The sequence below is a fragment of the Dromiciops gliroides genome, chromosome 2 (genome assembly GCF_019393635.1).
Source record: "Dromiciops gliroides isolate mDroGli1 chromosome 2, mDroGli1.pri, whole genome shotgun sequence".
In the NCBI taxonomy this organism is placed as follows: domain Eukaryota; kingdom Metazoa; phylum Chordata; class Mammalia; order Microbiotheria; family Microbiotheriidae; genus Dromiciops; species Dromiciops gliroides.
The window spans coordinates 594,111,055-594,136,301 of NC_057862.1; the positions used below are offsets into that span (position 1 = coordinate 594,111,055).

The following is a 25,247-nucleotide window of genomic DNA, read 5'->3' on the forward strand; positions in this document are numbered from 1 at the left end:
AAGTCAGATGATACAAAAATAACCCTTATCTAGAAAAAAACCAGTTTTCCCATTCTTAGCCACAAAGACTATTCTAAGCTAGATCAGGCATCCATAAAGTACTGCAAGCTGCTTTTGTTTAACGTGTGTGTTGTTAATCCCATAAATGCCTTCTTAGAGACTGAAGATAAAATGTTACAGATAAAAATCACCTATTGATTGACCTTTATTGGAAGGTGACCTCAGTAGAATGTTTTTATCATACGCAAGCAGTTTTCTTACCTTGTTGTTGCTACTTTTTCTCCTTTTTTCCAGTCCCAATAAACAATACTGTGAAAGTCATCTAGACCAACAGACACCAGACATTTCCCATCAGCTACAAGAAAACAATGCAAATGTCAATGGACAAGTTTCTTTAATTAAAAACAGGAAGTTTTCAAAATGAGAGTAAGGAATCTGAAATGAACCTAAGAATGGTATTTAGACTCGAAGTGGAAAGGTGATAAATCCATTTACTATAGGTTTCACTGAATAAAGAAGCTGACCAGTGTCAGCTGAACTCTCCAACATACTGCAGAATCTCATTCTTACAGGACCTCATAAATTATCAAGTGCTGTTCAGAGCTGATCAGGAACCAACTTTTGCCTGATGAACTCAAGTAAGAAGGAGGGGAGAGAAGTGCTTTAAAATGTTATCTCATGGGGTGGTGCAGTGGATAGAGCACCGGCCCTGGAGTCAGGAGCACCTGAGTTCAAATCCAGCCTCAGACACTTAACACTTACTATCTGTGTGACCTTGGGCAAATCACTTAACCCCAATTGACTCACTAAAAAAAAAAAGTTATCTCACTTGATCCTCAAAACAACCCGAGGAGGTAGATGCTATTATAAAGCCTCATTTTACAGTAGAGGAAACTGAGGCAGACAGCAATTAAGTGACTTGCCTAGGGTCACACAGTTGGTAAATATCTGAGTCTGCGTTTGAATTCAGATCTTCTTGACTCCAGGCCCAGCTTTCTCTTCACTGCCCTACTTTGCTGGGAATAAAGGAATCCATTACCTCCCATGGCAGTTCTAATTGTTTTTTCATGCTTAAACTAAGAAATTTTTTTTCAAGCCTAAAGTGGCCTCTTTTCAACTTCCACTCATTACTCCTCATTCTGCCTTACTGGGCCAAACAGAACAAGTGTAAGCCCTGTTTCATGGGACGGCCCTTCAAATGCCTGAAGACATTGATCATGTCTCCCCTCAGTCCTTCCTTCTTTTGGCCGAACATCACAATTTCCTTCAACTGATCCTTCTATAATATGGACTTGAAGCCTTACATGATTCTGGTTTCCCTCCTTTGGGTTTTCTCCAGCTCATCGATGACCTTCCTAAAATGTGATCCTTAGAATGTTGTCTGATCAGGGTAGAGTACAACAGGATTATCACCTTCCTACTCCAGAAAATACTGCTTCTCAACACTGACAAAGACTGACTTGGGATTCTTGGAATGTAACAGGCCCTCGATAGATATTGAATTGAATTGATTATTATACATATGTGCCAGGCTTGTTATTTTCCTGAACACTTCTAATTTCTCTCTCTGTCCAGGTGATCTGGAGTGTATTGTGAGTGACAATGCTACTCTTGATTCTGCCTTCCATTGATCTTCCTCCAATACTCTGCACTATACTTCTTTTTGTTCCTAGGTTCCTATATTCCTCACATAGTAGTATCTTGTTAACATATGGTGCTATTACAGCCCTACCTATCCTATAATAAATAAGATCTACTTTCCAGAGTCATATTTCAGGCACCTGGTCTCATTCGACCAAGCCTCAGTAATACCTGTGAGGTCAAATTTGCCTCCTTCATCTTACTTACTATCCCTTGATTTTTGAATTAATATTGTGTATAAACATCTGTGCCTTGGTTTTACTGATGTTTCCTTTTCTGGATTTCATCACACATAAATTTCTGACATATATAATTCATAGTAAATATGACTCATCTTTCATCTTTAACTTTAAAAAATCAGTTCGAGATACTTTACTATTTGTAGTCTCTTTTGGACAAGTAACTAAAACCAGAGTTCTATCAGTTTCATAGTGAATACTACAAGTCCTATGATAGCTACAGGAAGTGTCTGGGTTGGTGATCTTGGGTAAATTATCAGGGGTAGTTTATCTTTCTAAGATGTAAACACCTTAGATACCCCCACAGATACTACATTTCTTTTAAATGTTAAAAGACTATTACATAATTATATTTTATTTCATAAGACACTTGATTCTGCCTCCACTTCACAAACCCACTCCACAGTCTTATAATTTTTCTTCTATTTTTGTCACTTAACAAAAATTTCTTTATTGGTAAAGTTCTTTTTTCAAACTTAATCCTTCTTTGTCTACTACCTACTCAATAAAGCATAAATACCATATTCTGACATTCAAAGCTCTCTACATCTAGTTCCAACTTACCCTTCTAGCCTTATTTCACATTATTCCCCTTCTTCCACTCAACATTAGGGCCAAACTAGACTGAAGCCCATTATGTTTCTGCCTTTTCCTATATTTTTACCTTTGTTTACATTGCTCCCCATGCCTGGAATGGATTCCCTATAACCTCCTCTCTTTCTAACCACCTTCACAATTTCTATCAGTTGAAATCTTCCCTTCCTTTAAGACCCAGCTCAAGTGTCACCTTCCCCATCTCTCCCCTCAAACCATCTATTTCTTCTTTGTTTTGTTATTGTTGAGTTGTTTCAGTCATGTCCAACTCTTTGTGAGTCCATTTGGGGTTGTTGTGGCAAAGATACTGGGGTGGCTTGTGATCCTTCTCCAGCTCATTTTCCATAAAAGGAATCGAGGCAAACAGCGTTAAGTGACTTGCCCAGGGTCACACAGCTAGTAAGCATCTGAGCCCAGATTCGAACTCAGTAAAACGTCTTTCTGACTTCAGGACCGTCAGTCTATCCACTATACCTAGCTGCCCTCCTCTATACTCATCAGCTTCTTAAGGGTAGCTACCTCGTTTTATTTCATCTTTGTATCTGAGAATCTAGCACATAGTTGATGCTTAATGTTTGTTGAATTTAATGTAATTAAAATGAAATGAAATGAAATAAATCTTTCTTGGCATATAGTGAAAGAGTCTTCCATGGTTGCCCCCTTTGGGTATCTATATTATAAAGAGGAGGACAATTGCTGAAAATTCAGCCAAAACTCTTTCACTGCAGAGGTTGCTGCGAGGGGCGCTATGATTAAATTCACCTGGAGTCAACTTAGTTGGGCCCTTTTTCCAGTACACTGAATAGCGAGACATTTGGGTATTTGCTACATGTGCCAAATGACTCTTCCCCAATCCACCCTGGAATGCACCTCTCTTTTCTGAATATAGAGGCACCTGTCTGAGTAGACTATTCTACTTCTTCCCTAGTCTGGGACCTGTCTGGTCAGACTGTTACACAGGCACTGGACTGAGGTCCTGCACCTTTGCTTGGGTTGGGATTGTTCCCCTTATCCCATCTTCCCTCCCCAAAACTGCTTGGAAAAGTATGTTGGTGTTTCCTCTATGAAGGTCTGCTCACGACAGAGGAAGAAAAGCAGAAGCTAGGTTAAGTGAAATTCTCCACTATGGCTAAATTACTTTTCTCTAGTGAATGAAGCTATCAAGAAATTGCATTAACAATTTCCAGGTCACTATCAGAGAGTAAATGTGAAAAGAATCACAGAATCACAGACCCACAAGGGACCTTAGAGAATATGTAGTCCATTCACTTTACAGACAAGTTAATATTACCTTCAAATATCTTACTAGTGATTTTTGTAAACATAACTATCTGAAATCATGCAGAAATTTGTAAATATCAGGAGTCCAACATGGACAAGTACTAACTTTGTGGCTCTGTAGAAGACATTTTGCCTTTCTGAGACTTTGTTTCCTTTTCTATATAATGGAAATTATTAATAATAACATTATCACATATTATAACACAATGATTATAACTATTCTATATAATATTATAGCATCTATAGCTATATGACTATGTTATACTAATATTGATTAACATTAATAATGATTTAATTTATTTATTGATATGTAATATATAATATAAAATGGCTATGCCATGTGAATATTAATCAATGTTAATAATCAATAAATAACTTTATAACTCATAATTATATTAATTATCTTTCCAATATTTCAAATCCAATGTTATTCCCACTTCATGGGATTGTAGTAAGGCTCCAATAAAATAATGCATAAAAGTACTTTGCAAACCTTAAATTGGCAATAAAGTCTTTTAGGTGGTTATTAATGTTATTATCATTAGTCAATTATTATTATTATCAGACCTTTAAGCAAAATTTTACATAGAATTACAAGACTGACATCTATTTTTATAACTGCAAAGAGAAGTGACGAATAATGCCACCCTAATCATTCACAGTTACCCCTTTATAATTCTGTATCTTTCCATACACTTATAATTCATCATGTTTCCATATATGCATAATTCCCTCATTTCCATTTTTGTTGATTTTGCTGTTTTCTGACATACTTCTTAGCCTCCAAGCTCCTTGAAGAAATAGTGTTATCTCACTCTTCTGCTCTAACTCCCCCTCACCTTGAGTATACATTTCTTCTTACAGTTGGTTTTCAAATAACATGGTGATCCTGACAAAACTGATGATGAAAATGACGATGAAGCATAACTGGTATGGAAGGAAAAGGGAATGCTTTTGGAAAAGTTCTTTCCTATAACCCTCTTGTGTTTGTATTGTTCTATTCTTCCCTCTAAGGATGGTGTATTTATTGTCTATATTTATCATCTATGCATTTGTTGTTTCTACTTCAAAAGAGAGTAAAGACTTCATGAGAGGGGACAGCTAGGTGGTGCAGTGAACAAAGCACTGGCCCTGGAGTCAGGAGGAACTGATTACAACTTCAGCTTCAGCTTCAGCTTACTAGCTGTGTGATCCTGGGAAAGTCACTTAATCCTGATGAAGAGAGGAAGGAAGGAAGGAAAGAAGGAAGGAAGGAGGGAAAGGAAGGAAGGAAGGGAGGAAAGGAAGGAAGGCAGGCAGGAAAGGCAGGAAAGGAAGGGAAAGGAAGGGAAGGGAAGGGAAGGGAAGGGAAGGGAAGGGAAGGGAAGGGAAGGAAGGAGGGAAGGAAGGAAGGAAGGAAAGAAAGAACTCCATGAGTGGGATCACATTAATATCAACCCTTGGTGATACTGGGGCAGCTGGTGGTCCACTGGATAAAATGCTGAGCCTAGACTTAGGAAGCCTTGAGTTTGAAAGCAGCCTTAAGACAACTTACGAGCTGTGTGACCCTGAGCAAATCACTTAACCTGTTTGCCTCAGTTTCCTCAACTGTAAAATGGAGATAATAATAGCACCTACCTCCCAGGATTGTTGTGAGGATCAAATGAGATAATATTTGTAAAAAGCACTTAGCAATGTGCCTGACACATAGTAGGCTCTGTATAAACAGTTATTGACACAAAGTAGATGCTTGATAAAATGTTTTTTGGAAGGATATAGTCTAAGATTTGGTCTTACTTTGTTAATCAACTCTATTTTTAAATATAAATGTGCAGGAAAAATAAATATCAAACCAGAGATTGTATAGAAATATTGCTCAATTTAGGGTCTGGTAAGGATTATAGTAATAACACTAATAATAATAAGTAATTTTATACAGTTTTAAGGTTTCTGAAATGCTTTGTGTGCATTATTTCATTTGATTAATATGTCCTTAGAATACAAGTTTATAAAAATGAAAAATGCAGCTTTTCTTCTAGTAATAACATCTGCACCCACAGCAGCTGTGTCATCTGGTCCAATACCATGCACACAGTAGAAGCCCAATACATTCTTGATGATGATTTGAAAAGAAGAGAAAAGTTTCACATTTTCTCAAAATGAATTGTAGTAAGTGACATTTACTGCCTCATTTTTCTTCTCCCCAGGAGAATTTCTGAAGGTTGGAGTCTCATCCATTGATACAATAGTACAAGACTTCAAAGTTAGCCTCACTATGATGCCCCCTTTCTGTCCTTGATGAATAGGACAGGAAACAGTACACATGTATAGACTCTTAAGTACTACATCTCTCATTCAGAGGCATTTCATTTTTCTGCATCATGCAGACTTAGGTTGTGTTGAAATGATAGATAATAAGCATTCAGTTACCTGGAAACAACCAAGGAATGGATAGGCTGATTTTTTTCACTTGCATGTGTAACATTTCCTATAGAGTTAATTGGCATTTTTCATCGTCAATTATATTTTGGAGGAATAGGTAATGTCCTTTTCAAGCCCTTCTAAGCTGGTGCATATTAATTATGTATGTTTTTACATTGTTCATAGAGATAAATTTAAAGCTTATAATGCCAACTGTAAAGGGCAATTTTTAAAAAAGCCTCTTTTACCCACTAGACAAGTAAGTTGGTCTCCTACCTAGGGTTCATAAAATATACATAGACTCTGAATTAGATATTGAGAGAACAAGTTAGCTGTTTAATAGTGTCTCTGTCCAATTTAATGTTATTCCACTGTGTTCTTTTAATGGGAGGGATATTCGAGCTACTAAATTTTTATGTGTCTACACTTTTCTAATTTAGGTTTCTGTTCTTGTAGGAATAATTGCTTTACTAACTGCCAGCACAAACACACACACACAAAATATTTTTTTCAGTTGGATATGGCAGATTCACTCAGAAAATTAGTTACTCTAAGTCTGTTTCTTCCTGACCCTCCAATAATAATAACTTATAATAGCTATATTCAATAGCTATATATTAGCATATATCTACATATATGTCACTTTAAAGTCTGCAATGTGCTTTAAATACATGACTTTATTTGAGACTCCTAATTCTGAGAAATAGGTACTTTAAAAAAAAGGCCTAGACCTGAAATTTCATCCTTTATGGACCTTCTGGTATGGAAACTCCCTTCATCAACATATATCAGCAACCTATTGGTAATTTATAGACTTTAGAAAGTTGCCTGGGGCATTGAGGTGTTCAGTGATTTTCTCATGATAACACAGCTAATCTCTGTTAGAACTTGAAACTTGGTATTCTTGCTTCTGATTCAGCCTTCTGTCCATTATACCATTCTGTGCACTGTTTAGTATGATGATGACAACAACAATAGTAATAATAGCTAGTATTTACATAGCCTTTTATGGTTTGCAAAGCACTACAAATAATACAAATATAATTTCATTTTATCTTTACAATGGGGGTTAGGTGCTATTATTATCAGGAAACTGAGGCTGAGAGATTTAATACCTTGACCAGAATCATAAAGCTAGTAATGTTTAAGGCAGAATTAGAACTCAGATAATCTTAACACCAAGTCCAGCCACTGTGCTACCTCATTGCCTAGGTGAAATGTTTTGAATTGTATAAATTGTTATGATGGGAAATGTCTTTTTATTTACTTTAGAAAAGTGCTAGAATTAATTGATCATTTCTTGTTCTTGAGAATATATTTTCTTAAATTAGATTCTCTTTACATACTATATTTTAAAAATATAAAATTTGCCTGCCTTAAAATCCTGAGATGGTTTCTATGTGTTATTGTTATGTATGTCTCTAGTTAAGAAAGATGCATTTCAACGACCTGACACTGCTGAATCAAATTCAAACATGAGTTTTGGCCATAAATACCCTTAGGATTCTGATTTACATGCAGTCAGTTCTTTGACTCACCAATATAAATGACTAAGCCCTGTTCACATGCTTAATCCAGGAAATTCTTAGCAAGGTCTCACTACTTTGGACTGCGATTTAAGCACACTCGTATTGATTACATTTCCCATGTGAGACTGATTTCTTGCTTTTAAGTCTACCTTCATTAAGAGTGGATTCAGGGGCAGCTAGGTGGTGCAGTGGATAGAGCACCGGCCCTGGAGTCAGGAGGACCTGAGTTCAAATCCGGCCTCAGACACTTAACACTCACTAGCTGTGTAACCCTGGGAAAGTCACTTAACCCCAATTGCCTCCCCTTTAGGGGTGGCATAGTGGTAAAGCACTGGCCCTGGACTCAGAAAGGACCCTGAATTCAAATCTGTCTCAGACACTTGACATTTACTAGCTGGGTGACCCTGGGCAAGTCACTTAAACCCTCATTGCCTCCCCCTCCACAAAAAGAGTGGATTCAAAGTTGCCCCAGAACCTAAAATCACTTTCAATGGGGTAGATTGAAATAAATGAGTGGCTAAATTCAAGTCATTAGAATTCATCTGGAAGATAATCACAGACCACACTGAGAGTATTTCCCAAAAATATAGCTTAAAATTAGTTTCTAAAATGTTTAATTAAGATACTTTTAGTATTTAATATCAAGTTTGATTTCTAAGGCAGGTAGTAGGGGCATTGTGCCAGGGGACCTGGAGTCATGAAGACCTGAATTCAAATTCAGCCTCTGGACACTTATTATCTGTGTAATCTCTGGGAGAGCACTTAACTCCTGTTTGCCTCACTTTCCTCAATTATAAAATGGAGATCCTAATAACACCTACCTCACAGGGCTGTGAAGATCAATATTTATAAAGCATTTATCACAGTCCCTGACACATAAGAGGAACTTAATAAATGTTTAAACTATTCCTCTTTTGCTTTAATTTTCTGACTTTGACAAGTCCAGTAGTTCTTTCTTTTCTATAGAAAATAAATAGAAGTATAATATAATAGAAATAGAAAAATAAAAAGAAAAATTCTGGCTTTCTCCATTTGGATTTTAAGGCAATCTTTACAGGAGTAATTTTTCAAAGTACATTAGAGATTAAATTTCTTGATACATTCTTTTTTAATTTTGAAAGCTGCTATTATATACATAATATATGTCATATAATATGTATACTGTGGGTGCATATGTAAGTACACATGTACACACACACACACACACACACACACACACATATATATATATATACAAGGTGTCCCCAAAGACATAGCTTTAAGCTTAAAGCTGTACTAAGGCTTTGGGGACAAATATATTTGGAAGGCAAAATTTCAGTTCCATACCCTGCCCATCCCCCATCGCATTTATCTCTAAAGTATCCGTGTGGTACAGTGTTCTTGCTGATTGGGCATCTATACCTCCAGTTGTATATATTGCCAAATGGAGGTAGTAGGCTTCCCGCAGAGTTGGAGAACTGTAATGTATGTCTTGGCCAAACATTTACAATGAATTATCTCAATGGTAACAGCTCCTTGGATTTTACAAGGTGTAGGTACAGTGTGGGCTCTAGGCTCCAAATTATCATTTACATTTTTTGACAGTACCCCAAAAAAACAGATGTTCTGCGAAGCATTCATATATACAGCTCCCATAGAAGTCACAAGATTAACCTATTTTCTAGTTTCTTGTAACTTGCTATGCACAAGGGAATTTATCTTTATTTGGAGACAGGATTTATCTAAAATGAGGATTTTAAAAATCTTGCTTGATGTAATGCTGGTTTTAAATTCACATGACACATAGCTGCTGCTTACCTGAGAAATCCAGAGCACACACGCCTCGCTGATGCTGTCCCTTTAATAGTGACAAACATTTTAGAGTTTGCGTGTCCCATACATGGATAGCAGCATCTCTTCCAACCTTAAATCACAGATGAATGTTATTATCTACTTTGCAATAAATTTTCATCACTCATTAAAGTCATTAAACTCCAATGCCTTCTAGTTGTAAAAGGTGATAATATTCAATGGTCATGCCAACAGAACACAACCAGGCCTACCAGCTAGAAAGGCTTTGAATGTAGGCACGATTGATGAACTGTATTTTGCCATCGCAGACCAATGTAGAGAAGTTCATTCAGAAAGGCCCATTACTAGAAGGTTGGCCATTGGTTATTTATTGTTTCACAACAGCAACTCCTGAAGAAAGTCTACTAAAGTGGAGTGGGACTTCCACCTGCATTAGCAGAGGTAGTGCCCATACTGAGACAATAAAGAGTGAAAGTGTAATATGAAGGACTTTACTCATCAGGCTTAAATCAGGTCAGAAGAGTTCAGAACCATATTCTTGAAAAGACTCAGAGAGTGGGAGAGACCTCGAGATCATCTGTTCCACCTCCTCTTTTTTACCAGTGAGGAAATAGACCTAATGAATATGTAACTTGGATCACAAGTAAAATAACAGATTGTAGAGCTAGAGGTATGTTCAAAATCATCTAGTCCGAGTCCTTTATTATTTATTATTATTATTTTAAGCGGGGCAATGAGGGTTAACTGACTTGCCAGGGTCAACAAGCTAGTAAGTGTCATGTCTGAGGCTGGATTTGAACTCAGGTTCTCCTGAATCCAGGGCTGGGCTTTATCCACTGCGCCACCTAGCTACCCCTGAGTCCTTCTTTTTGTACATAAGGAAAGGGAACTGCAGGGATTGACATAACTTGCCCAAGATTACAACAGGTAATGAATGGCAGAGTGGTAATCTTGGTTAGTGTGCTAAATAATAAAAAGTCTCCTGATTCCTAGGCTGGGGACTCTCTTCTACCTATACGATGTTTCTCTTATCCATGGAGAAATGTAAATACCTGCTTCCCTCCTTTGAGATTCACAATTGGTAAGCCCCCTCTGTCAGGACAGTCTACATGTGGGCTGGAAAAAAAGCAATATGGCATTTCTCTCCAAAAATCAGTACTGTTGAGTGGTGGATGCAAGGGAGAACATTACTTGGCTTCTCCTGCTGAGAAATGTTCCCAGCCCCCCAGCCCCTGGAAACTCAATACTTGTCATTCAGCTTCTTCTTTAGGAATGTGAACTAACCTTGTACTGGCTCCTAGTAATAGGGTAGCCGACCAAACCATACTAGATAAGAAATTACCTACATATTAAAGTACACCCGAAAAAAACAGGAGTCATCACCAGATAGCTCTTATACTCTGGAGAAGTGTTGGTATGCTAGCTAGACCCTGTTTTGCTTTATTTCCATTTCAACACATAGCTCATGGGGGCTTTGCGATTTATTTCAAGGAATGTCAAGAATCAGCCTTTGGTTTATTTTCAATTTTTAAAAAGATGGGTTATTAAATATTTATAAACAGAGCATGTTACTCATAAGAAAGATGAGAAAATGAGGAATACAAATGCAAATCAGTATCAACATCTCTAAAATTAATCATAGCAACTAATGAATAGAATACCTAGGTTTTCATCATAATTGCAGTGAACAGCTTACCAACTCCCCAAACTTCCAATAACTGCATCTCACAGCCCTGAAATTCTTTAGTGTTCTGTTATCTCATTTTGGTTCGGATCCTCATGCAAGAAATGTGCCAGGGGCAGCTAGGTGGTGCAGTGGATATAGCACCGGCCCTGGAGTCAGGAGAAACTGAGTTCAAATCTGGCCTCCAGACACAAGCTGTGTGACCTTGGGCAAGTCACTTAACCCTCATTGCCCCGTGAAAGAAAGAAAAGAAAGAAAGAAGAAGAAAGAAAGAAAGAAAGGAAAGAAAGAAAGAAAGAAAGATGAAGGAAAAAAATAGAAATGTGCCGATTCTTTTGAGTTTCCTACTCAGATACTGAACAATAGTTGTGATGTGGAATTTCCCTAAAGTTTCATTTTTAAATTAACAAAAGCATGAAACTCATGTAGTATTAAGCAACCCATTATAAATGGAAAAATACTGTTAATATATGATTGTTTTGCCTGAAAAATGAAAGCAAACAATGTTTGGCTGGTTTTCTGACACCTCTGAATTAGACTGGACTAAAATAATTAACAGTTTTAGCAAGGTACAGAAAAACTTAATTTTGAGGGATGAATTGTTTCCATTCTGGCAGTCCAGAAAAGAGTCACGTAAAATTTCATTTCATCATAAAACTTAAATGGCAAATTAGCGGAACTTCATATTGCTTTTCCTGAGTACCTGCAAATGGTTGTTACAACTCATTCTAGTTACAAATAGTTTTCATATGTATTTCACAGGGACTATATTACTATATCTACATCTATGTCCAGTCTATGTCAGTGTCAGTCAATAAGCATTTATCAAGTACCCTTCTATGTGCCAAGCACTGTGCTAAGTGCTAGAGATACAAGAAAAAAAAAGCAAAAGACAGTCCCTGTTGTCAAGGAGCTCGCAGTTAATAGATTATGTATTCTGCCTGTGTCTGTGTCTATGCCTATTTTTAGGTCTCCATTTCTATCTATATCTACATGTCTATATCTACCAGTATCCTTGGATTAGGAGATCCTATAAAGGCTCTTGCCAAATAAAACATCATTGCCTTTTATCTTAACAATGAGATGATCAAACAATAGTCATTTTGACTTTCAGGCGCATGTCTGTCAATAGCAAATTTCATAAAATCTAATATATAAACTGAATCAAAATGAAATTACACCACTTTCTTTTTTCATAAGGGTAAAGGAGAAGAGTACACTTCAGGTCTGTGCAAGAAAGACACATACGTCCATGTAGCTACATAGTCTTTCACTGGATGAATAGCAAGGCTAAGGATATCATCGTCATGTCCAGATACAATCTTGGGAGTGTTGCTGCCTATTGTACACAACAGCAACTGCCGCAATATGGTAGACCACCTCTCAAGTTTGGGTATAGAACAGATTATTTCTACAGTCGTAGCCTCTATAACTAGAACAAATATTTTTTAAAGTCCACAAAACACATAATTAATTGAACAAGAAGCAAGTGAATTGAGAAGGAATCCTCAAAAAGCACAGATAGCATATTAAATTGTCTTGACGCTAGTGGAGCACCAAGTGTTTCCACATCTACCAGGAAGACATAATAAGGGAGACAGGCTACAGTTTAGAGATGCAGGGAAGAAATAGTTGCCCTAATACTGAGCAAGCTTCACAAATACTACTATGAAAGATAGAATAGAGGCAGAGAGCAAATGGAAGTAGTGGGGGAGGAAGAGATAACCGCATATGTATAACAGAACTATGAGAAATTCATAGATTGTCTCATTTTAACAAGACAAAGTGATTTCAGAATCTGATAAATTATTTCATCATGTCTTGGGTAGGCAACCTAAAATTGGGCTGAGACAATAGGATATACCTTCATTATGTGAAGGAGCAGATTTCCAAAGATACAAATAGGAATGTGACGAACAGTCACATATTGGTCAACGGTACCATCTTTAAGAGCAGGAAGAAGACTTTGCATCATGCTACCATAGATGAGGATGCTTTATGGCATGAGGCTGGTAGTGTACACACTTATGCCTTGAGTGGGTACAAAGTAAGGAAATTTTTAAAAAATGGAAGAAAGAAAACAGAAAAGAGATAAAAGGAAAACACAGTGAGGACACCATACCCATGTATGAACTGTAGCTTCAAGCTGTCCTCTGGAGCCTTTTCTCTTTTAAGGAAGGGCCACAGAATGGTTTTTTCTCTTTACTTTGTTGTTTCAGCTGAGGTAGATCTTCTTTGTAAACCTTAAGGAGGAATAGAAACTTTTAATTAAAAATTCTTTGTCTGGATTTAAAAGAATGGTTTCTTCTTTATCATTATCAGGAATCTTTAATTTCTTCTAAATCATGTTTACCTCAAATGACAGAAAGGGTAGGTTTCTGCCAAGATGCAATCCTCAGCCCTGAATGACTCTCAAACTACTAGATCTGAAATTTTATCTTTTTAATCTCAGATACATGTTGATTATGTACCTTTTTTATTATTATTATGTACTTTTAATGGTAACTTACATTGAAAAGTACTGAATTTAATTAATAGCAAATTCTAAAAAAAACTTATGAAAATTAACAGCTAAAGGAATACATAGACAATTGTTCTATTGTCATAAAGCCTTTTGAGGAAACTCTCAGTGGCTTTAATTAAAATGCCTGAAATTTGAAACTCATAAATCTAAGGCATGGATTTCTCAGAATTTCACATCGTAATCATCTTCATTTTTTATTCTAATATCTTCTAAAAGGTCAATGTCTGAGTTGTAGTATTAACTTAGCTTTGCCCAGATGCTGTATACTGCCTAAAGTCAAATTTCATATCATTTATTTATTGTTTACTATGTGTGTGTACTCTGAAGTCAAGGCAAGATGCCATTTTATATGAATTCATGACAAAATTTTATAAAAGAAATTTATTTCTAATCTACATGATAGGAGGTTTTTAATAATCATATTGTCATTAAAAAGAAATAAGAAACATAAATAGACTGCTGATATCACTTAGGATTTGATCAGAATATATTTTTTTAATTAAAATTTATTTATTTGTTTGTTTGTTTGTTTATTTTATTTTTCTGTGGGGGCAATGAGGGTTAAGTGACTTGCTCAGGGCCATACAGCTAGTAAGGTATCAAGTGTCTGAGGCCAGATTTGAACTCAGGTCCTCCTGAATCCAGGGCTGGTGCTTTATCCACAGCACACCTAACTGCCTTTTGATCATAATCTTTTTAAAAAATCACCAGTCTAGTTACTTTTTTTTGCCAAACCCAGAGTCAGTAAGCTGAAAAGTTTGGAGCAAGTCGCGCATTTGAATTTATTTCATTTTTGTCAACTCATTACAATCAAACTCTACTAGATGTGTGCTTATATATATTTTGTGCTTTATTCTTCTGAACTTCTGAATCTAATTCAGAAGACTGGACTGGAATCAGGAATTTTGATGCTATATCTGGCTCTCCCAATTAATTCAAGGACTCAACCTCACTGGGTCTAAAATTCTGACTTCTGAAATAGGACAAGCTAAATCAGGAAGACTCAACTTCTTGAGTTCAAATATGGCCTCAGATATTTACTAACTGTGTGGACCCTCGGCAAGTCATTTAAACCATTTTGCCTCAGTTTCCCCATCTGTCAAATGAGTTGGAGAAGGAAATGGCAAACCATTCTAGTATCTTTGTCAAGAAAACCCCAAAAGAGGGGCAGCTAGGTGGCAGAGTGGGATAAAGTACGGCCCTGGATTCAGAAGTACCTAAGTTCAAATCCGGCCTCAGACACTTGACACTTAACTAGCTGAGTGACCTCGGCAAGTCACTTAAACCTCATTGCCCTGCAAAAAAAAAAAAAAAAAAGAAACCCCAAAAGCAGTCATGAAGAGTTGGACATGACTGAAAAAAATGACTGAACACAACAAAATAGGAATAATAATCCCTGGGACACTCGGAATTTTGGATACATATGTAAAATAATATACGTCAGTTGTTTTTAGAAATGGAAGCCCAATTAGGATATAGAAATATACAAATACAATGCATTTTCCTACACTAATTTTGTGTATCTTTTACACAAGTCCTTTTATAGTTGAAGAAACTAAGACAGGGGTTGAATGACTTGCCCAGTATTACCACAGGGATGTGTTTCTGAAGCAGGATTTCAATTCAGATCTTCCTGATTCCAGGCCCAGCACTTCACCTCTTATGCTATCTAGCTTCCTCAAAGAAAAAGAAAATACAAGAGACTCCAGTATTATCAAAGTATTTGACATTTAGTAATGTTAAAGACTCTTCTGTGATCTGTGCTTTTTCTTTCTTCTCTCTTTTCACATGAAACAACTTTTGTTAAAGAAAAAGATTTATTTTCAAGAAAATGAAATTTAATTGCACATAACTTTCTAATATACCTATTAGAAATAATTTCTGACTATAGAGATCATGTATACTATATTAGGATTCTATCTCTAATGAAAAGATGATATGAATCAGTGAAGACAGGTCAGGTTTATTATATTGGTTATGCTACAAACTACAAAGGAACATGATTCAAAAGAAAATTATACAAAGATGATGCTTGGTTGTTGTTTAAACCTGCTATGGGAATAGAAAAGTGTAGGATTTGGAGTGGTTGTTGTTGTCATTTGCAAATAAATATACCAAAGTAGACATAGGAAAACTCAGGAGTGATGTGCTGATCCTTGAAATCTCTGCTCCCACTGCCACTTTGACTTCAGTGAATTGCGTGATATGACAAACCTCCTTTTTACTTTATTATGTGAAAATAATAGATAATATTTCCTAACTTATTCCCTTACAATCCTCAGGATAAAGAGTAGACACATTTTTGCAAACCCAAAGCCAGTACAAATCACCTACCACCACCCTGACTGACCTGGCGCTCATAGTTGATTTGAGCTTCTTGCTCGATATCTGAGTCCAACTCTGGCACATCTGATAAATCTGAATCTGATCTTCACTGTATGAATCATTGCCACCCTCTGCAAAAATGTAAATAATGTGACTTATCTCATTGCAACTCCAAATTTTTTAAAAATGAAAATTTAGCTAAAAACACTGTAATAAAATTCTCCCAATAAGGAAAAAAGGCTAGTAGACAAAAAAAAAAAGACTGTCATTTAAAGTAAAATCTTTAAACATTGCTTTCTTTAACATATTGTTAAGTTTTAGTTTTACTGTTCCGTAGTACCAAGTTTATTTCAGCAGCCTTGAATCACTCCCCAAAAGCAGACTAGCCAAATTCACATGTTATTATGAGCTAGGCTCCAGGGGCCACAGGCTCCTCCTGATGGCTGGAAAATAGTTTGGCTTTGAAAGAATGTAAGAATTTCAAGTCAAACTAGATGGCAACAAGCATGATGGGGGTAGTCCAATTTTGTAGTCCATGAAGTAACACTCTCCATTCTTCTGTTAAATAACCTGACTGATTTAGTGCCAGCAATGGCTTGTGGTCTAAACTACCCCAGAACAATTTCCAAAAGAACATTTTGTCACTTTTTCCCCCCAGTTTTATAGCCCATCTGTCTTGGTGATATCACAACAAATGTAAATAAAGATGCATAAATCAGATTGCAACCAGTGCTTTGCTAGTCATCAACCCCACTAATATTTATATTCATCATTACCACGAGTTATACCAGTTCTAAGACTAATTGGACATGTAGTATATGGTGGTTGTCCCTGGCACTGACATTCCCTTCAGAAATGACATTCTTCATGACTCCCTTGTACTGGTTGCTTGGATATGGCATTAAAAAGAGATTTTTCAAATAATGACAATAACTTCACTGATTTATAATAGTCAGTCTCATAGCTTGATATCTGTATTTTGGTCTCTTTTTTTGCTTTTATCTCCAGGTTGGTCATATGGTAGGAGTTGAATAATTATGATACTTATTAATAAATGTCATTGATTACTCTTTACCTGTTGTACAAATGTCATAGCTTTTAAAAAAAATAGTGAGACAAAACAATATTTTTAAAAGTGACAGGTTTACCCCTGAGTGCTGAATCGAGGATTCCATTGGTCACACCTTCTGGAATAAACCTCCACTGAAAAACCGAGTGGTCAGCACCTCCTGTACTTAACACCCACGGAAATCATGTGACCAGCGGACATTTGTCACATGAGCTGAATGGCCAACATACTCCTAAATTTAGCTCCTGAAATATACATATTGGAAAAAACATAGTTTACTTTCCATTTTAAGTCATTGATCAAATTAAATGATAGCTACTCCTCACTTTGGGGAACAAAATATTTAGCTATACATGAAAGTAATGCAGCCCATAATACAACTGATGCTCAATCAATACCAAAGAATGAATAGTTTAACAGGTTCTGTCTAGCAGGCAAAAGAATTATATTGATTTTATCCCACAAAGAATACACATTTATGAAAGTGAAAGGATACAAAACTATGTCAAATCCTGGTCCAGGGAAGAAGCTGCATTCAGCAAAGTATTTGGCAATTTCTATGGGATTCTTGTGGAAAAGATGGAGGCAGATGAGTTTAGTCAGTATGTGGCAGGGGGTGTGAATGGCTGGGACCAAAGAATAGTCATTGATGGTCCATGTTACCTTGGAAAGATGTCTGACTTTAATGGAATAGTGTAGGTATATTATACTTGTCACTGTGCTATTTAACATTTTATCAAAGACTTAAATAAAGGCACAAAGCACTTATTGATTATAGGAGGAAATTATTGATAATGACAGTGATTATAGGTCATTAGAGAACTTACACCAGTAAATCTATATATAATGTTAACGATGATTGTAAATATTTACGTGAGCTGCTTGTTGCCTCCAGTTGATAAATAAGTGTTTTCCTATTTTGTCTTTGCATCCTATGGCAAGCATTTCAGGTTTGTAGATGATACGAAACTAGAGAAGGGAGCTGACACATTAGAGGAAAATCAAGATCCAAAAGATCTTGACAGATAGAGCACTGGGCTGATTATAATAAGATGAAATTCAGTATGGGATAAATGTAAACTCTTATACTTGGGTTTCAAAAATTAATTTCACAAGTACAAGATGGAGAGATAACTGTTTGCTGAAAAAGATCTGTTTGTTTTTTTTTTTTGTGGACAACAACTCAACGTGAGTCAACAGTGTGATACGGTTGTCCCCAAAGGATGATGTGATCCTAAACTTCATTTAAAAAAGCAATGAGTTAGAACTAGGGATATAATAGTACCATCCTACTCTGCCCTGGTCAGGCAAATCTAGAGTAATATGTTCAGCTCTTCGTGCCACAGTTTTGGAAGGACATTGATAACTAAAGAATGTCCAGGAATGAAAGTTAAGCTGCTAAGGAACTGGACATCCTGCAGTAGAAGAACTGATTGAAGGGGGGGGGTACAGAATAGTTATTTTCAAGTATTTGAAGGGCTGTACCATGGAAGAGAGATTAGATGCATTCCATTTTGTCACAGGGAGCAAGTTGAAGAGGTAGTTTAGACTTGATGTAGGGAAAGACATCTAATAATTAGAACAATTTCAAAGTGGAAAGGGTTCTTTTGGGAAATAGTGGGTTACCCCTCATTGGAGGACTCCAAGCCATGGCTGGATGACCACTTGCTGAGTGTCCTGTAGAGAGAGTTATTGTTCAGATATGGTCTGGATTTGAGGTCCTTACCAACTCCAAGACTGTTCTTGTCAGCAAGTTAGGCATTTTGGAAAGTATGTTAATTCTTCCCACAGGTTCAGTGACATTTACTTATAAAACTACCAATGTGTTGAAAGGTACCTAGTGAATTTTAAGAATTTAAGAAGTTCCCAAGCTGATTGACTTACATTCTGAACCTAATTTACTCATCTACTAGGATCTAGCCTATCAGGTGAAATTTGGGGTTCAGTCATTTTTTTTCAATATGTTGAAGTTTTTCTTCCATCTCAAACCTAGAATCCTGTTTAAATTGACCTCCATTTGTTAACAAGCAGTGGCGGCAGTTTTATTATTCATGATAAGTAAGCACTGCTTTAATATAAGTTTTTTTTAGCAGCTTTTAAAATCTCTGATTGCAAAAAGCTAAATGGAAAATGCATTTGTGATTCCATTCCTCATTCTTATTCCTTGGTCTACTTAAAAATCACAGTCATGTGAAAGATTACTCAGCCATTAGTGATTAATTCTCCTAAGATAAGATTTTAAGGCATTTAGTTGAAAACTCTCAGAAAAGTCATATTTAAGGTATACTAATGATCATGAAGATTATCTACCCATGAAAAATAGAGAATTGAGGCAATTATTTGGCAAATTGAGAGAAAAGCCCACATTTGTCCAGAACAGAGTAATAAAGACAATAGTGTTTGGGAAGATTTATGTCTTTGATCTCTTCCTGGAGATCAGAACACTGAATCTAGACCCTTACTGGTTGATTTGTATAGCCTTGGCTCTAGTATGGATTCTATCCAATATATCAAAAGGTAGTAGAATCACAAAAATAATTTCTAGGCTTTAATAAGATAGGTTTGCATGTATTGCTTTGCTTTTTTCATAATGTAATAGGGGTTTGAAAACTGACTGGCATCCAAAGATGCTGCTTGGCTCTTACAGACTCTGTTCCTTTCTCTCAGTCTGCCCTCTTGTGGACTTATGAGCATCCCCTTAAGAACTCCTGGGTGTGACTCAAGTCCACCTTCTGGCTCAGATTGCAATTATTCCCAAGTGCTCTCAGTGTTTGTCTCAACTGCAGAGAATAGAAAATAGTATCATAGATTTAGAGTTACGAGGGACTTCAGAGGTCATATATTCCAACCATCTCATTTGATAGATGAGGCAAGTAAAGGCCAGAAAGAAAAATGACTTATCCAGAATCACACAGGTAATAAATAAGTGGCAACAGTAAGATTAAAAAAAATTGGGGGTGGGGTGGGCAATGAGGGTTAAGTGACTTGCCCAAGGCCACACAGCTAGTCAGTGTCAAGTGTCTGAGGTCAAATTTGAACTCACGTCCTCCTAAATCCAGGTCTGGTGCTTTATCCACTGTAGCACCTAGCTACCCCCCAACAGTAACATTTGAACCCAGATTCTCTAACTCTAAATGCAATGCTCCTTGCACTATACTAGACTGTCTCTCTCAAAAATAATAAATGGAATGGCCTAAAACATTTTGTAATGAGAAAGGTATTTATGACAGAAAATACAAGAGCCGTTTTTTTCATAATGTGAAAGTTCACATTAGGCTTTTGAATTATAAAATGGTCAGTAACAACTTTAGGTTTGTTTTTTTTTGCCGGGCAATGAGGGTTAAGTGACTTGCCCAGGGTCACACAGCTAGTTAAGTGTCAAGTGTCTGAGGCTGGATTTGAACTCAGGTCCTCCTGAATCCAAGGCCAGTGCTTTATCCACTGCACCATCTAGCTGCCCCCAGTGACAACTTTAGATTGAATCCTTGAGTCTTTATTTGCAGAGCCATTAAACACATGGGCAGATATGATAAGCAATGAGTAAGTATTCCTTCAGTAGGTATAGAATAGATATATAACAGATTTCATTTCTATGATTTTAAAGGATAAATATTAGGAAGATGAATAGTTCTCATGCATTGGTCCCAAGAAGAGAATGTCTTAGTTGCCATGCATAGACATCATCTGTATAACATTGTAAAAAGTCAACAGAATATTTGGTTTTGCCTCCTTGGATGCAAAGTTATAATTTCTTACCTTTCTTTAGACAAGGAAATTTAAATAATTTAACCAGTCCAAAGTCATCTCCAGTGACCATCACTGAACTGTTGTAATTTGCATCTACTGAATTGATATCAGTAATGTCATTGTATTTGGGCCAAATCCCACTCACTTCAGGCCCAATCACACAGGTCCAGGCAGTCCAATGAATCCCTTTGATTTCCTCTTTAGTTGTTAAGGGTTTTCCAGCTGAAAAGAATGAATACACTGGTTCATTATTTCAATAAAAAGTCATACTTTTGATCTCATTAATGTATATTGTCTCTTCAGGGCATATGGGTTTGAAAAACTTTTCTATTTCAGAAATCCAAGGATAATATCAATAGGAATCCAATTCCTTTATATAATTATGAAGCTTTTCTTCTTCTGTTACAGGGGAAAGAGTCTATAAGCATCTATCCAGAACTTAGCACAGGGTCTTAATAAATGTTTGTTTGTTATTTGACTGATTGATGAATATGGATTCTCGATAAGGAAAGTAGAGAGACATCTGTCATAATAGTAAATGTCCAAATCTAATTAGCATCATCACTCAAAAATAAATGATAGAGCAATTTGCCATAATAACGAAGCTGATTTTATTGAGTTAATGTATCTTTCCAGTTAAAGTTAGCAAAAAATATCACTTATTTATTTACTTACTTACTTATTCATTTATTTATTTATTCATTTATTTATTTACTTACTTATTCATTTATCTATCCATCCATCCATCCATCCATCCACCATCCATCCATCCATCCATCCATCCATCCATCCATCCATCCATCCATCCATCCATCCATCCATCCATCCATCTATCTATCTATCTATCTATCTATCTATCTATCTATCTATCTATCTATCTATCTATCTATCTATTTAGGTGAGGCAATTGGGGTTAAGTGACTTGTCCAGAGTCACACAGCTAGTACGTGTCAAGTGTCTGAGGTCAGATTTGAACTCAGGTACTCCTGACGCCAGGGCTGGCGCTCTATCCACTACACCACCTAGCTGCCCCAAAATATATCACTTTTGAAAAAAAATTAAGTTTCTTTGTGAGGCAGTATGGTATATTGGCTTGAGGATGGGACTTGGAGTCAGGAAGCCCTAAGTTCAGCTTCTGCTTCTGTTACTAATTGTGTGACCATGAGCAGATCATTTAACCTCTGTGAGCCTCAATTTTATCTTCTGTAAACTGGGTATAAAATTCTGTTGTACCTACCTCACGTGGTTGTCATGATACTCAAATGAGAATATATAATATTAACAATATTTTAACTTTTTCCTGCTCCCTAAGCCACAGAATTTTTGGAAATGATTAACAGCCTAAGGTGATTTAGATAATCAAGAAATAACCAGGTGTTAAGATTTAGACCCACACAAATTAGTTCCTTTAAATACATTTTTCCCCCTTAAATTTAAACATTGTCTACTTTATTTGAAGACCTTTCCATGAGCAATGTTATCTCCCATTTATATATATGTTTTAATATGAAGCTATTAAATATTAATTGTACATGTATATCTTATAATATCCATGCTACATTCTGGTCTTGGTATAGCCTACCAAAAAAAAATGAGCACTCTTCCAAATGATTCATTTCACCAAATAATTATATATTTTTTAAAGATTCTAATTGTGAAGAATATACATAGAATTAAAAGCCAAAGGTAGACTAGGAATGAGATCAGTTAGGTGGTTCTCACTCCTCATATTGATCTGAAGCTATTCCATATTAGTGAAATCAGTTAGTCATTTCACCTAGAAGACCCTATATCAGCAGAGTTCCTCATTAAGACTAGCAGAAATGTTTCCCTGCTCCATCACTAAATAACTGTGTAACCAAAGGCAAACTACTTAACTTCCCTGAGCATTTGCTCTCTCATCAGTAAAATAGCAAAAGTCCTCTCACAATCTCTCAGGCTTGTTGTGGGGAATATAGATGATAAACTAACTTATTCTAGCTATGCAAGTTATTATTTTTAAAAATAATTATTTTATTTTCAATTCATGGAACAAAACAAGCATTTCCAATAACATGGTAAAATAAAAAAGAGGATTGCACATGGAACTGCAATTCCCTCCATATATCCAGATATACAACAAAGTTATCATGTAAACTTCTTTTTTCCCTTTTTTTCTTCCCTCCCCTTCCCCTGCCCTAGAGATGGCTACCATTAGACACAAATAGGTATATGTATGTAAAATTATTCTATATATACAACTATTTATCAGTTCTTTCTCTGGATGCAGATAGAGTCTTTCTTCATATGCCCTTTATTTTTAATTTGTGTATTTATAATATAATTATTTAATCACTCAAAGTCACTCTTTTTTATAATAAACATGTTTTTATAGTTTTGGGTTCCAATTTTTATCTCTCTTTCCTTCACTCCCCTCCCCTCTGCCTAAGGTGGCAAACAATCAGATATCAAAGTCACTCTTAAAACAACATTGCTCTTTTCATTCAAATTGCTGCTACTTATACCACAGTGAAACTCTTGATGATTCACAGTAATATGGGAAAAGAACAGTGATAATAACTAAAAACCACAGATAATTAAAAAACCTTTGTTAATTTCCTACCATATTCCTACTTTCTAACTATTTGTGAAAGAGGATAACAAAGGAAAACTAACTGGTTTTATTTGTCCTAGCCATACTTTGGAGGAGATGCTAATGAACTATGAAATGAACAAAAAGTCAAGAAACATGAGAGAGGAGGAGGAGAAACAAAGGGCATGGGAACTTACAACATGGGTCATCAACTCTTTAACAGATGAGAAGTGGTTGCATAACCATTTCTGACATTACTTACATGGCATCTTGTAGAATAATCGTTCTCCTGCACCATCATTGGTTTGTAAGTATTTACTATCCATAGACCAGTCAATGTGAGTAATAAAACTAAAAGATTTGTTACATTCTCCAATTTTTTTATATCGTTGAGCAACAGCATAGATATCTACCGGACCATCATTGGACCCTACTGCAAGATAAGAACCATCTGGAGAAAATTTCATTTCATGAATTACTTCCTTTCGGTCTTTGATATGAACCACTTCTGTCATATCTCTGTAACGGTAAAGAAATAAATAACCCTGTAAGTTGGCAAACCCAAATATATTTTTAAAAAACAGCCATATGGCAGAGAAAGAATCTTTGAATGGGAAAGAAGTTTTCAGAAATGTAAGGACTCTAAGGAAAGGTATTGAAGGACTTTCCTAAAAATTTCTAATTTAAGAAAGACTTTAAGCCATAGCTTACATTTCAAATCAGTCTATATCAATGTTTTGCTTTAATGTTCAACTGTATAATGCTTTCTTCTAAAACTATTACTTTATAAATAGCAAATTTATCTTGACCTTGAAGAATTAATTATCTGATTTGGAAAAATTCCACAGTTAAGGGAAAAATACCAGTAGACAGTAGACATAAAAGTAACCTCTTATAAAACTCTAGGAGTATGTGGATGGTATCTCTTAAGCTGGATGGCATAGCACTACTGTTTAAAAAATACATAAAACATACAAGAGCCCCTCAAAAGAAGGAAATTGCTTTTAAATATGTTGAATTATTTTGATGTGGTAATCTTATAAACATTTAATCAACATAAAAGAAAATTATTATTAGGCTATAGACATTGAATTATTTGAATTACTTCTATACTTTTTGACCAGATTTTACTAAGAGTTTCTATCCTCATTCAAAACTTCAACATTGCTGTTTTCTTCCATATTGAACATATCATGATTGACAGGTGTCCCTTGAGTCAGACAAGAACTCTTTCATTAAAATTAATATGAACTGCATATACAAAATGCCAAATATTTACTTCAACTGACTAGTTTTCTACAAGTGTTATTATTCATTTTGATGATAATCAATTGCTATCATAAGTGGATATTTTGGAATATCTTTGCCTAGAAAATCCATCAAATAGAAAATTTTGGTTAATTAGCCCCACAATTCTTTCACACATCATGAATCAGAGAAGGGGAATGTTGAATACCAATTCAATAATGAGTTCATTGTAACACATAATGAGAATTTAATGCAACAAAGTGTGCCAAGAATACATTTAGACAGTGTGGGGTGTGGGAAGTGATGGAGGGTTTTGCTTTACAGAATCGTCTATGTGTACAATAATATGAAGTGATAACTTACAGCTAGTAAATGCAAATAATAGAAAAAAGAGCAAGATCCTAAAGGTTGTCTCTTCTCCATGATGAGTAGATAAAATCTTTTCATTCAAAAAATGATGAAAAATATAATTTAACTCCCATTTAACCCCCAAGTCAGCTACATTGTGCCCATGTCTAAACCTCTCCTGGCTGTTCCATGAACATGACATTCCATCTCTCAGTTCCAGGCATTTGCTCTCACTGTCCTTCATACCTGGAAGAC

The 25,247-nt window shown here is 35.9% G+C and overlaps 1 protein-coding gene across 1 annotated transcript in view; it reads right to left on the reverse strand.

The window, feature by feature from the left end:
- The window catches only part of EML6 (EMAP like 6), a 325,245-nt gene that overhangs the window by 90,176 nt on the left and 209,822 nt on the right, over positions 1–25,247 (reverse strand). Inside the window, 13 exon segments of the mRNA XM_043989586.1 lie at positions 262–355; positions 9,482–9,587; positions 12,404–12,482; positions 12,484–12,591; positions 13,282–13,340; positions 13,343–13,402; positions 16,034–16,113; positions 16,116–16,139; positions 17,157–17,255; positions 17,258–17,309; positions 19,521–19,534; positions 20,834–21,046; positions 23,659–23,915. Of these exon segments, the coding sequence (XP_043845521.1) occupies positions 262–355; positions 9,482–9,587; positions 12,404–12,482; positions 12,484–12,591; positions 13,282–13,340; positions 13,343–13,402; positions 16,034–16,113; positions 16,116–16,139; positions 17,157–17,255; positions 17,258–17,309; positions 19,521–19,534; positions 20,834–21,046; positions 23,659–23,915 (1,245 nt within the window).